Source organism: Delphinapterus leucas, chromosome 15 (genome assembly GCF_059928025.1).
Source record: "Delphinapterus leucas isolate spDelLeu-1000000601 "Yukka" chromosome 15, BTC_Dleu_Yukka2, whole genome shotgun sequence".
Lineage (NCBI taxonomy): Eukaryota > Metazoa > Chordata > Mammalia > Artiodactyla > Monodontidae > Delphinapterus > Delphinapterus leucas.
In genome coordinates, this window is record NC_143143.1 from 30831587 (window position 1) to 30844365 (window position 12779).

Genomic DNA, 12779 nt, shown 5'->3' on the forward strand with positions numbered 1-12779 from the left:
TCGTTTTGCTGGACAGTAGAAACTAACACAACATTGTAAAGCAACCATACTCCAATAAAAATTAATTTAAAAAAAACCCTGCAGACACAGAGGACTCAAGGAGGGAGTGGAAATTAAGAGCAAAACACAAACAAAAAGAACGAAATCAACAGATTTCCCTCGTTTTTTTGTTCTTTCTTTCTTTGCATTTTTTTGGTTTTCTTTTCCTCCCTTCGGCCGCTCTCTTCATTCCTTCTTGTCATTCCTAGATCTCTTTCTTAGTGCTAAAACGGAGGTGCCCCTGGGCCGTCCGGTTTCTGGAGCTAAGGTCAGGTGGGGGACCAGACCCGACGCCGTTGGCTAGGGGAGGGACCTGTTCGGGCGCGAAGACCAGATTCTCTCCCTTTTCAGGGGAGTTTTCTAGCCGGGGTACGGCACAGGCCTGAAGCCGGGTTCCCCTCCCCCCCCCAAGGCCATGCGCCCGGCGATCCCGCCAGTCGCGCGCGAGGACACAAAGATCCCGCCGGGGCTGTGCTCCCGTCCGCCCCGCCCCTGCTCCAGACCGCAGTCCCATTGGCTGAGAGCTCCTGGGGGCGGGGTCAGGGGCGGGGACGCGGCGAGCCCGCCCCGCGAACCGCGCCCCCTCCCCAGCTCAGTTCCCGCAGTTCGAGCAGAGCAGCTGGCTGAGCGGAGTGGATCGTCAGGTAGGGAGCTTCTCCGGGGACCCCAGGAGGGGTGTGGTGTGGTGCCCCCGCCCCGAGGGAGGCCCAGGAACCTCCGGGATGGGACCTCGGCCTCTTCTGCCGCCGCTGCCCCCATTCACCGCCCCCTCTGCAGGGTCTTCCAGCTCGCCGGCAGAGGGCCCCAGGCTGGGTCTCTCTAGGCCCCTAGGAAATACCCGGGCCGCCTTGGCCTATTTGGGGAGCGCGGGTTACTCATCCCCCTCTGGAGAATGGTGGGTGTGGCAGCAGCTGGAGGGATGTGAGGCGGACGTCGGGTTGCATTTCCCGCCTGCCCACCTGTTTTCTTCTAGCGGAAAAAAACCTCCCCTCCTCCTCGTCCCGCCCCCGCCCGCCCCCACCCTCCCCCTGCTTTCGCTCGTGGGCTGGAGCAGGATGGGGTGACTCGCGGTGCGCTGGGGCGAGGCGCGGCGGGGGTGGGGGGCGCCGCTCGGGGAGGTGGAGACAGCCCCCAGCCAGGCCTGGCCGCGCCAGCTGTGGGCTCAGTGGTGGGAAGTCGGCCGGGCTTGACGGGGAGGTGGGCTGGGGGTATCCTGGCGCCGGACGATTGGCCGCGTCTGGGGAGGAGGAGCTGCCTGGCGCTCGCCCGGTGTGTTTGCGTCTGGATGAGGGGCCCCAGAGGCCTTGCCGAGAAACTTCTTCCGCGCCCACAGGCTCCCTCCCGACAGCCTCACTGGCAGCCCAAGTTTGCAGGCCGGAAATGCAACGGTTTTTTGTTTTGTATTGATTTCTAACAAGGAAGCCCCTGGTCCCCACAGCTTATCTGGGGTTGGAGTGGATGTGTGTATTGGAGGTGGGGGACAGGAGATAAGCCCCTCCAGGCACGATCTCCGTTCCCACAGGCGGGGGTATCTCACTGCAAAATAGGAGGCTTCTCTGAGCCTCCGTCTCCCCATCCGTAGGCTGGGGATGTAACTTTTCCTATCATAACGGGGTGAGTGAGAATAAAAGGACATGGCTGACCCAGTGCGGGGAGGAACGTTAGCTACTGTTAACATTTTTTACTGGCTTTTTGGATATTTCTTGGTCTCTTCACTCCCTCATTGGAGGAGTCTTGCCCCTCCAATGCGTTCGCCACTCTGAACCCAGGGAGGACTTGTAAAAACAGGTTCAGATCAACCCCCGGCTTAAAATCGTCCATTGTCGGTCAAGTCTGAAACTTTTCAACAGAGCTTTCTATTATCTTCCCCCGAGACCCTCCCAGCCTCTTTCTGCCGTCCGTCCTCCCTCCCCCTGGGCCTTTGCCCCTGCAGGTCCCAGGAAAAAGTTCCCCACTCCGCCTTTAGGACTCGAAGCAGCCGCTGCCTCCTCGGGGCCAGGGGCCTCCTCCAAGCCCACTCTGTGCTCGCCTTCCCCGGGCGGACTTGATGACCGCCGTTCTCAAAGCTGCCGTGTTTGTCACTCCCTCCCCCCACCCCCGCCCCCGCCCCCAGCAGAGCCGGAACTGGGGCCTGTAGCGCCGCCCAGCCCAGCCCGGAGTAGATGCTCGCAATGAGCTGAGCCAGGCCCAGCGCCGGGCTCTGGGTCCTGGGCGGGGACGAGGGTGGGTCTTTGTCTCACCGAGTGGCAAAGTCAGGGCATTTGGTTTGTGTCCCATCAGCAGGGACAGGAATGGGAGGGATTATTCTAGATGGCCCTAGGCCTGACAGTTCTGTCGTTAGCGGCTCCACCATTGTTTCCGAGCCTTTGTATCTGGTACCCCCTGCACAACATCCTCCGCACGACGTCCGCCGGGCTGGGAGGCTGCACCAGGACTGTCCCATTTGACAGATGGGCAAACTGAGGCAGGGAGCGGTGACGTCGCTTGCCAGGGGTCACAGAGGGAGTGGAGTGCAGAGTTAGGCCTGAGACTTAGGTCTGACCGAAGCCCTGGGAGAATGGAGGCGAGAATGGAATACAGGAGGGCTGGAAGTGGGGGTGATGGGGTGCGGAGTAGGCCCCTAGTTACGAACAAGGGCTTGGGCTCCTCCCAGGAGGGCTGCGCATGCTGGGAGCCGGCGGGCGCAGGTCCTGGGCGGGGCGGGCGTGTTCGGGAGCGCTAACGGGGGGCAGTGCTGGAGGGGCGCCTCTTCTTCCCGGTCGCTGGCCCTCGGGTTTCTGGCCTCTTCCCAGCACTCTGGGGCGGCCGAGCAGTTCCCGGCTGGGCTTGCTCCCCCTCCCCGGACGCGGGCATCGCGGGCTGCACCCTTCGCACCGAGTTCGTACTTCTCCCTGCTGCTGGCGCTGCAGGCTCCAGCCACGCCGCCCCGCCCTTGCGCCCCCTCCACTTGATTCCCCACTTCCCCCAACTCCGCTCCCTCCCCCCTGACTCCCCGCCCCACCCCTTGGCCTCGGCGCTCTCTGAATCCCCGCCCCTTGAGTCCCCGCCCCCTTCCTTTCCCCCTTTGCCCCTCCCCTCTATCCTCGCTCTATTCCCCGCCTCCCTCGCCTGAGCCCCACTCTCCCCCGAACAATGGAGGGGATTGTGGCCCAAGCCCGCCTCGGGCTCCTCATGAGCCTCTCTTGCTTCCTGGGACCCCACTGTCCAGCCTCCGCTGGCTCACCCAGCCCCTCGGCCCACGTGCCCTTGGTTCTGCGGGGCTGGGGCTTAGCTGGGCTGGAGGCTGAGAAGGGAAGGGAGGCGTCTCTGCTGCCTCAGCTTACAGACGTGGAACCTGGGTGTGCTAAGGTGACTTTGTGACTCATCTAGAGCCCCCCCCCAAAACAATTTCCCTTCCACCCTCTTATGCTGGTTGAGAGGTGGGCAAGGCCGGTAACCCGGTAACCGCACTACTCTTGTGTGTACTACTCTGTGTCGGTTGACCAGCATCTGCCTTGCTGGGGGGAACTCCTTAGAAATGCAGGACCTGGGACTCCGCCCCCATCTTCAGCATCTCCATTTTAGCACCGACTTTCTCCAGTGTCCTGTCCTGTTCCCTTCATGTGGGCTAGTAGTCATCCCCACCTGCCAGACACCTGGGAGGTGTCTGAACATGGTGCCCAGCCCTGGCCTCCCCCATCCAGAAACCCATGGAAGGCTCGACACCCCATTTTTCAGAGTAGGCTTGGAGAGATCTGGCTTTGCTGAGAACCATGCTGAGAATGAAGCTCCCAACTTGAACTCAGCTCTTTCCCCTCCATCTCCCTGCCCTCAAGCGTCTGAAAGCTACCAACAATGGAGCCTTGTGGAATGAACTGCAAACTCCTTCTCACTAAAGTGTAAATGACGGATAGCACTGCCAAGGATCCGCTCCCTGGAGTCAGCAACTGGCTACTTGGCTCAAGACAGACTTGTCCTTGATACGATTGGTGGGGTTTGAGGCCGAGAGGAGGGGAGGGGGTTAGCAGGAGCTCTGCAGGATTGGGTCTCCAGTCCCTTGATATGTGGGTGGGTGGAAGAGGGGTCAGGAAGACCAGAGCCTGGTGCCCAGCTGAACTCTCTGAACCTTCCAGGAGGACATGCAGGGCCTGTGGAAAATTCCCAGGCTATTTTGGGCTGAGGCCCCCTTCCTGCCCTTTCCCAGGGTAAAGGCCCTGCTGGTGCCGGGGGTGGGGTGGCCTTGCCCCGTCCACTGATGTGCACACACAGGCAGCGACAGGTGTGCATCCACGTGTGCGCCTGGCTTCAGACACACACGTGCGCACATACACCACACATGTGAGCAGAGCCAAATACGCCCATACAATCCTGTGCACACACAGCCATACGCATTTACGCACATGCACACACACAGGTGTGTGCACACAGCTCAGCAGCCGTGGCATGCCTTGGGCGTGACTTTCCGTCTGAGTTCGCTGCAGCCCTGAGGCCCGTCTCAGGTCTGGCCTAGAGCCTCCTAGCAGACTGAGCCTCAGTTGCCTGTTTGCAAATGCCCTGCAGCTGTAGGGAGTTGAGGGGGTCCAGGAGGGGGGCTAGTGGCAGCGGGTGGGCCCTGCCTCCTCCAGGGTCAGTTCCAAGGCTCCCCTGGTGTTGCTGGGAGAGCAGTTGCTGGTTGGAAGCACCGGTGGGTGGGGATGAGGGTGGGGGGGTGACTGCTGCACACCCCCCATCTGTGTGTTGGAGGGCAGCAGTGGGCCCCAGAGCTGGCTCCTGGGCTACTGGCTCCCCCCTCCCCCAGCTGTTTTCCTTACAGCTGGACTTTAACCCAGGCCTCCCCACACAGAGGCCATGCACTCCTTCTCCCTGCCCCCTCCCCCATGCCGCTCCCCCTCCCCACGCAGGCCCCTGGGGGCGGGCTGGCTCTTGTCCAGGCCTGCTCCAGCTGCCCCAGCTGCTTTCAGCTCTGATGGCCCAGGGGAGGCGGGCAGGGTGGTGGTTAAGGCTCCTGAGTCTCCCAGGCCAGCACTTACCTTCCCGTTCCCACTCCGGGAGGCTCTGGTGCCCCCCATGCCTCAGTTTCTCCCACTGCCAGGTACGCATGCGTGGCGCCCCCTGCTGCTGCTCGACTGTGCAAGGCACCGAGCACACAAGTACACGTGAACTCCAGCGGGGGCTTCGGGTCCTAATGCTGGTTAAGACCCTGCTCTGTCCCAGCCCCAGTGCAGGGCCCTAGGACGTGGAGGGACTCCATGCTGCCTTCAGGTTGCTCCCCGCTCAAGACGGTGGGCTTCCATTAGCATCTCTGCTGGACTGGGTATACTAGGGGAGTCAAGGGGGCTGGGGTGGAGAGAGAAGGGGGGCCCCAGTTTGGGCCTGCTTCATTAACCCAGGGGGAGGTAGCCCTGGCAGGGGACATGGTGACAGTCAGACAGACATGGATGTGAAGAATGAAGACACATGGGGATGATGGTGATGCCCTCCAACCCAACCTGCCTCTCACCTCTCACCCCTCCTTCCCCAGTGCCCCGGCCACCCACCCCGCCCCCAGTCTCCTTGCTGGCCTTCAGTCACACCTGCCCTTGCCAACCTCAGAGCCTTTGCACAGGCTGTTTCCCACACCTGGAAGAGCCTCCCTCTGTTTTGCAAATGGTCCACTCTTTCTTACTGTCTGGGACCCAGCCTGCACCCTCATTAGAGTGGCACCCCAACCCTGCTACTTTTTATGTCCCTCTATGTATTTCTTATCAGCCCTTTCAGCAGTCTGTAATGGTTATTTATTTTTTGGCCACACCACGCAGCTTGTGGGATCTCAGTTCCCCTACCAGGGATTGAACCTGGACCATGGCAATGAAAGCCTGGAATCCTAACCACTAGGCCACCAGGGAACCACCTGTAATGATTTTGTTTATATATTTATTGACCTGTTTCTTCTCTGGCTCCAAATTCAGCCGTGTCTCTAGTGCCATGAACAGGGCCTGACACCGGGCACATATTTGTTGAATGACTTTATGATGACAGTTATAACAACAATCGTAGCTGACACTTAATGCTCACTTGTTCTGGGTGGAGGGTGTGCAGAGTGCCTAACATGTATTGTTTCATTTCAACTTCATGACAATGGTGTGAAGTCAGAACTATTAAAATCCCCATTTTCCTCATGCAGAAACCAAGGTCCAGAGAGGTTAAGTAACTTGCCCAAGATCACACAGCCGGCAGGGTGGGATTTGAAGTCAGATATGCCTGACATCAGGGGAAAGAGGGAGATTGTGGATGCGGGGGAGGCCACTTCCCCGCCTCACCCTGGTGTCACCAGGACGCAGTGGTCCCACCTGCTGTCCTGCGTGGGGCCTTCCCTTCTCTGGGCTGGCCCCCTTCCCAGAACCCCAGGCATTGAACATTCTAGGACTCTATGACCTGTACTGGCGGGTCATGCTGGAGCCCTGACCCCTGGCCAAGGAGCCGGGGCCTTTCTGGGCTGGCTGCGGCTGCAGCTGAGAGAAGGGTCAGGAGGTAGCTATGTCACTTCCCCCGGGAAGCCAGGCGGCCCTCTCCCATCCCAGCCAGAGGGAGCGAGTCCTGAAAGGGGAGTGTGGGGGACTGCAGGGGACTGTGGGGACAATGGAGGGAGAGGTTTCGTCCTTTGGGGGAAGGAGGCGGCCCTTTCCCTGGAGGATGCAGGTTGAAAACTGGTGCCCTGGGGCTGCGTAATTGCTATAGACCAGGCGCGCATGGGGCAGGGCTGGTGGACTGGAGGCTCCAGGCTGTCAGAGCTGCTAGTTTTTTCAAACTAGTTGGAAACCTAGGTTTTGGAGCAAACTCCTGGGATGTTTAAAAGATAGCTCATATTTTAAATTTGAAAACCCCATGTGAACCACACAGAACCCAGCAGGGCTGCCCTGTGAACGGGGGTGATGTCCGAGTCGGCCTCCTCCACTGTCCTGGGGCCACAGGGCCCGGCTCTGCTCCACCTTGAGTCCCCATCCCCCTCCCTGAGCAGGTGCTGAATGATGCCCACCCAGCTGCTCCACCGTGCAGATGGGAAAATTGATCCCAGAGAGGGGAAAGGACTCAGCCAAGGCCCTTTGGCTCCTGAGCTTTGCTCTTTCCTCGTGGCCTTGAGGCAAGGCCGCCAGTGTGTTGGGTACAGCGGCCACGTGCTGCTCTTGACACAGTTGCCAGAGCGAGGCAGGGACTATGGAGTCCGCTCCCTCCAGCCCCTCCAGCTGGGTCTGCCCCCGGCCTCTGATGCATGTTAGGGGTCACGGAGGGAATTCGATTTCTTAGCAGCAATTGGAGACTCAGGCTGTGTGGAAATTAACTTTAAGGCCTGGATCTGAGTAAGGGGCCTGGTGGAGATGCTGTCTTTGAAATGCCCCTGCCCCTCAGGGTCCCACACACTTACCTGCCGGGCTTCCCTCTCCTGGATGCAGGCCTGACTTGGGGTCTGAGCCTTCTTTGGTTTGTGTCCCGGAGTTTCCTGGACGAACACTTGAGTGTTGGTCCCTTTTTTGCCTCTGCTTTCCCCACAGTGTCCGGCACTTAGCCGGGGCCAGGAAATGTCTGATGAGTGGCTGGAGTCCTCATCTAGGTGGTTGGCATTGAAGCATCCCCGCCCGCCCTGCCTGCCTGCCTCCCTGCTCCCGCCCTCCCTCCTTTCCTTCCTTCCACAAGGATTTACCACGCCTGGCCCAGCGTGTGCCAGGGTCTGTGCTGGGCACTGGGAACATAGAGGGGGCCAATGGTGTCCTTGTCAGTGATGCGACCTGGCATTTCCGTACAGAGCAATGATAGCGGGAGGCCCACGGCAGCTGCAGGAGCCCAGACCAGGCGCCTGCCCCGGCTGGAGTGAGCCGGGCGTGTTTCTGGAGCAGGTGACCTCCACGCTGAGTGAGCCTCGAGCCTGCATTCCACAGCCAGAAGAATGAGTCTCAGATGGCAGACGCTGGGGTGGGGAGGCATCCGGGGGGCCCCTCCTTGCAAGGCGTGAGCCCCTGAGAGCCTCTGTCCCTCTCCAGGTCGGCCATGTCATCTGAGCCTCCTCCCCCATCACAGCACCCCACCCACCAGTCCTCGGCCGGGCTGCTGGATACCCAACAGGCCCGAGACCGCTCACCATCCCCGCTTCGGGGCAACGTGGTCCCGAGCCCACTGCCCACTCGCCGGACAAGGACCTTCTCAGCGTGAGTGTCATGCTTCCTGCGACAGGTCGCCTGCGGGGTCCAGAGAGCCTCATGTCCCTGTCTGTCAGATGGGAGACTCGGGGTTGGGAAAGGGCTGATGGTGAGAAACTGGGCAGGCGCCTCGTAAACTGTACGGCGCTGCTCCAGGCCCACTTGAGGCTGTCACGAGCTGGGGGCAAGGATTGGGGATGGCCAGGGGTGGGAAATCGCTGGGGTCTTAAATCATCAGGCTTTAACGACACACAGGCCTCTTCCCCCGTGAGCCCTTGACTTCATCGGCTGCAAAAGGGGGACAGTAGCAGGGTGGCCACGGTGCCGCAGGGGACCCACATGGTGCCTGGGAGATGCAGAGCTCAGGCCAACGAGTGGAGGCTGCTGCTAGCTGCTGCTGCTAATAGCCTTCGGAGGGAGGGATGCGCAGAGAGCTTTTAGTCAGAGGGGGAAACTGAGGCCCGAGAAAACTCTGCCAGCGTCATTCAGAGAGTCATTGTCACCAGGGTCTCTGTGAATGGCTCCCAGAGTCGTGCAGTGCACAACCTGCACAGCTGTACGTGGTGGCCCTGGCCAGGACTCCCTGGGGCACAGCGTGGGTGGGCACTGGGATGAGCTGGGTGTGCCCGGGAAGCCGGGGGCTGTTCTGGAGGGCTGGCGGGGGCCGCTCACGCTTTCTCCTCTCTCTGGCAGGACGGTGCGGGCTTCACAGGGCCCTATCTACAGAGGAGTCTGCAAATGCTTCTGTCGGTCCAAGGGCCACGGCTTCATTACCCCGGCCGACGGCGGCCCTGACATCTTCCTGCACATCTCCGAGTAAGTCAGCGGCCAGTCTGGGTGGGCTGGGTCTGGGGTGGGTGCTGCCGTGGCCCCGAGGAGGCAGGGAGAGCGTGTGACTCTCCTGGGCGCCGGCTATGATGATGGTTGTGCAGCCAGGTGTGTGTGACTCTGCTTGTCTGTGTGTGACAGTGTTCAGTGGTGGGGTCGTGAGCCCGTGGTGGTGATGGCAGTGTGTCAGGCTGCAGGCGACTGTGTGTGCGCGTGTGTGAGTTGAGATCTGCTTGGGGTGGGTCTGAGTGCTCGTATGGGTCTGGTGGGTGGGGAGGGGCGTCCCTGTGAGTCTGGGGAGCTGTGTTTCACCTGGCGGCTGGGCTCCTGCACTTCCTCGGGGGAAGCAGGCTGGTGAGGCGGGGGGCTGCCTGTGCTCTGTTCCAGGAAGGAAGTTTGGGGCTGGACCCTTTCTCCTGCCACTTGCTCACGGACGTCCTTCCTTCCTGAGTGTCTGGAAACCCTGGGGCGGGCAGTGGGGGGGGACCCAGGGTGGAGCCCAAACGTCCTTGGTCTTGAGGCTGGAAGGCGTCCAGCAGCCTGTGCTTCACTTCTGATCTTCTAAGCAGCCTGCAGATCTGTGGGGATCCGATTGGCACCCCGACCCGCACCCCAACCCTTGACCTCAGCGGCAGCTCCCCAGTCTTTCCGACTGTGGCAGGCAAAGTCCTTACCCCACACAGCAGACCTTGTCTACATAGAAACCATGTTTTTGAAATTAGGATCCTGTTGCACATGTCTGCTGGGATGGGAGAGTTATCCCTTCTGACCCTCCCCCAACATTCTTACACGCCGGGTCTTCAGTAGACCCCCCGTACAGCGTAGACATGAGGATGACGCTAGAGCAATGCCTTCCACGTATGTATGAATCATACGTGGATGTAGACATGTATCTCCACATTGCCTCTTTCCAGAAAGGATTTGTAGTGGTTGACAAGGATACACACAGTGCACCAAAAAAATTAGAAAGGAAAGCATGGGGTTGGGGGGCAGATAAGAAAGATGGGGATACTGTGATGCCTAGTTCCACTGCTAGAAGTGGGCTACATGTTTATTCCTGAGCTTCCTGGTGGCCAAATCAAAGAGGGCAGCACCATCTGCAATGTTATTCTTCAGTCAAGGCAAACCAGTTCCGGGGGAGCTGACTGGTCTTGGTGCTCAGGATCTGAAGGGGATTTTCCTCCTGGGGTCTCATCACGGGGACATCAAGCTGGGCACCTCCCTATCACGGGTGAGATGGTGACTCATGTCCCATAGAAAGTAAGGGAAATGGACTTTCTGGAAAGCTCACTGGGGTTCTGAGGAGTTGAACAGCAGAGGTGTAGCCTGGTTTCTGGGACTCCTGGACGGGTCAGGGGGTTGGGGTGCTGCTCAGGAAACCCTCACCCAGGCCATCCCCCAACTCGGGCTCAGACTGCCTTTCCCCGCTGTTCCCTCCATCAGGCCCACGGTGCCCTCGTTTAACATGCCATGTGAGCATCCCCAGGGGGTGGGGCTCCATCTCTGTCTCAGCAACCGAGGTCCCAGGGAAGGAGCTGATTGGGTGTGGGGCTCCTTAGCCACGACCAGAGGGCCATGGTGGTGCCCCCTGGTGGCAGGGCAGGGCGGCAGTTTCTCTGCGAGGGCTGGTGTCCTGGCTTCTCTGAGTGCCGGCCCTGAGTGCTCTCTCCCCACCCCACAGCGTGGAGGGGGAGTACGTCCCCGTGGAAGGCGATGAGGTCACCTATAAGATGTGCTCCATCCCGCCCAAGAACGAGAAGCTGCAGGCCGTGGAGGTGGTCATCACCCACCTGGCGCCGGGCACCAAGCACGAGACCTGGTCCGGCCACATCGTCAGCTCCTAGGAGAGGCCAGAGGCGCCCCTTCCCCAGGGCTTGGGGGAGACTCTGGGGCCGGAGGCAGGACCAAACTGGAGAGGACATTCTACCGCTTGAGATGGGGCTTCAAGGGGGGAGCGTGGTCCCTTTCAAGTGTCTCTTGAAGGAAGGGGTGTGGGGTGCTCTCGGCCACCAGCACAGCCTCTCACCATCTGAAAAGCATTAAAAGCATTGAAAAAGGAGAGGCGCCCGCTAGTGGCTGAGTGGAGGGTCTGTCCGAGCCCCACCCGGGACTGGGTCGGGTGGTCTTCCCCAGCCCACAGCCCCTCATCCCTGGAGGAAGGCTCAAAATCCCCAGATCTGGCCCTCTGGGTAGTGACATGGACCCTGCGTGTTTTCCCGGGAGGAATTCCCGCCCAAGCGGCCCCCTTGTGTCTCTCCTCGGCCCTGGGCAGAGCAGGCTTTTCTTTCTGGTTCTCAGCTGGTTGTTCAGGGGGCTGGGAGGGGCGGGGAGTGGGGGGAGGTTGGTACCTTTGCAGCGGGAGGTGTCACAGCTGGGTGTCTGGGAGCCCGGAGTCCTCCACCTGGCAGCGACGTGCTCAGAGGCGAATCCTAACTCTCTTTGAAGGCTGGTCCTTTCTGTCCGTCTTCAGGTTGAGTGATCCTGGCTCAGCAGCCCCGTCACTGAGGTGGTGGGTGGGAGTGGGGATGGCGGTGGGAGAGGGGAGTGTGGAGAGGGGAGGCTCTTTGTTTAAGACCAGACTTTTCTCCGGATCCATCTAGAAAAGAGCAGGTGGTTTGCTTCCTGACAGCCTGGTAAAGTCAGAAGTTGAAGGGGAAATACACCTTTGGTGGGGTTTTCTGGAAAACTGGTGTGAAGCACTGCTTAGGATTTTCTTTTTTTTATTTCATAACTGAAGTTCTCACCAGAGCCAGCTCTGTTTGCACTTCGCTGCTGACATTGCAAACCTTTGTAGATATTTCCAGTAAACAGATCCTTAGGATTTTCTTTGCTGTGGTTTGGTCTGGCTTTAGTTGTGTTTTAAAAATAGCAATAGCTGGGAAATACGTCTTGAAATATGTGGCCTGTATGTAGTCAAGCGTCCATTTGTCAGTGCAGGGAGGCGAGCCCTTGAAAGACAATGACGGCCTAATCCAGTGTCTTAAATCTGGAAATTTCTGCAAGGGGGTGGAAGGCCAGAACTATTTTGCTGAGAACTGGTGGAGTTGTTATTGGTGTGTGTGTGTGTTTGAAGTGTAACTGACCTACAACACTATGTTAGTTCCCTGTGCACAACACAGTGATTTGATATTTTCATACATCACAAAATGACCACTGGAGTTGTTTTAAATAGGCAAGTAAGTGTGTTGGTTTCCAGTATGCAGTGAAACATTGTAGTTAAGGAAGTTGATCCTATTTCCTGGCCTGTCGTGCCCCTCGAAGGGTCCTCCTGCCTCTGCCTCCTGCTGCCCCGCGGTGGCCTTCTCCCCTCCAGCCTTGGATGGTCTGTCCCCAGGTGGCTCCTGGAGACCCGTCTGTTGGGTACAGACCACGCTTCCAGAGCCACTTCCCGAGACCCGTGCAGGCTCCCGGAGGTTGAGAGCCTGCACCTTCCCTCCACCTGCTCCCCCAGGTGTCTCCAATGCCCTGTCCTCACCTTGACACATGGTTGGGGCTCCTTGTGACCTGCCAGCCCGCCAGCGGGCTGGGAGTTGGATCTGCTCTTCTGAGCTAAACTTTGGGCTCTCGCTGTGTAGACTCCTTTGTAAATGGCTCTTGCTCTGTCCTTCCTGGTGACCACATCTTTCTCAGTCAGAGCTGGAAGGGACCCTTCCCCACTCAAGCACAGAGTCTCAAGTTACAGAAACTCCGGAGGCTCTGGGAGGATGGACGGTGTTGGCGACGGAGCTGGGCACAGAATCCGGATTCCTGACTGCGGGTCTC

The 12779-nt window shown here is 59.4% G+C and overlaps 1 protein-coding gene across 2 annotated transcripts; it reads left to right on the forward strand.

The window, feature by feature from the left end:
- Positions 1 to 618: 618 nt before the first annotated feature.
- Positions 619 to 11853, forward strand: CARHSP1 (calcium regulated heat stable protein 1). 2 transcript variants are annotated; one of them, XM_022552181.3, is made up of 4 exons: positions 619 to 683; positions 8034 to 8198; positions 8883 to 9005; positions 10699 to 11853. In XM_022552181.3, exons 2-4 carry the CDS (start codon positions 8041 to 8043, stop codon positions 10859 to 10861), a joined length of 444 nt encoding a protein of 147 aa, XP_022407889.1. In that variant the 5' UTR covers positions 619 to 683; positions 8034 to 8040; the 3' UTR covers positions 10862 to 11853. The 2 variants fall into 2 exon arrangements, with proteins under 2 accessions (XP_022407889.1, XP_030619510.1); XM_030763650.2 differs by lacking the exon at positions 619 to 683 and having other exon boundaries at positions 6645 to 8198.
- The last annotated feature ends 926 nt before the right edge of the window (positions 11854 to 12779 follow it).

Bases quoted from the DNA above. Each gene is read 5' to 3' on its own strand.
- CARHSP1 (XM_022552181.3), top strand. From the start codon at position 8,041: ATGTCATCTGAGCCTCCTCCCCCATCACAGCACCCCACCCACCAGTCC. The intron at 8,199-8,882 runs GTGAGTGTCATG...TCTCTCTGGCAG, and splicing joins CGGACAAGGACCTTCTCAGC to GACGGTGCGGGCTTCACAGG. The intron at 9,006-10,698 runs GTAAGTCAGCGG...CCCACCCCACAG, and splicing joins ATCTTCCTGCACATCTCCGA to CGTGGAGGGGGAGTACGTCC.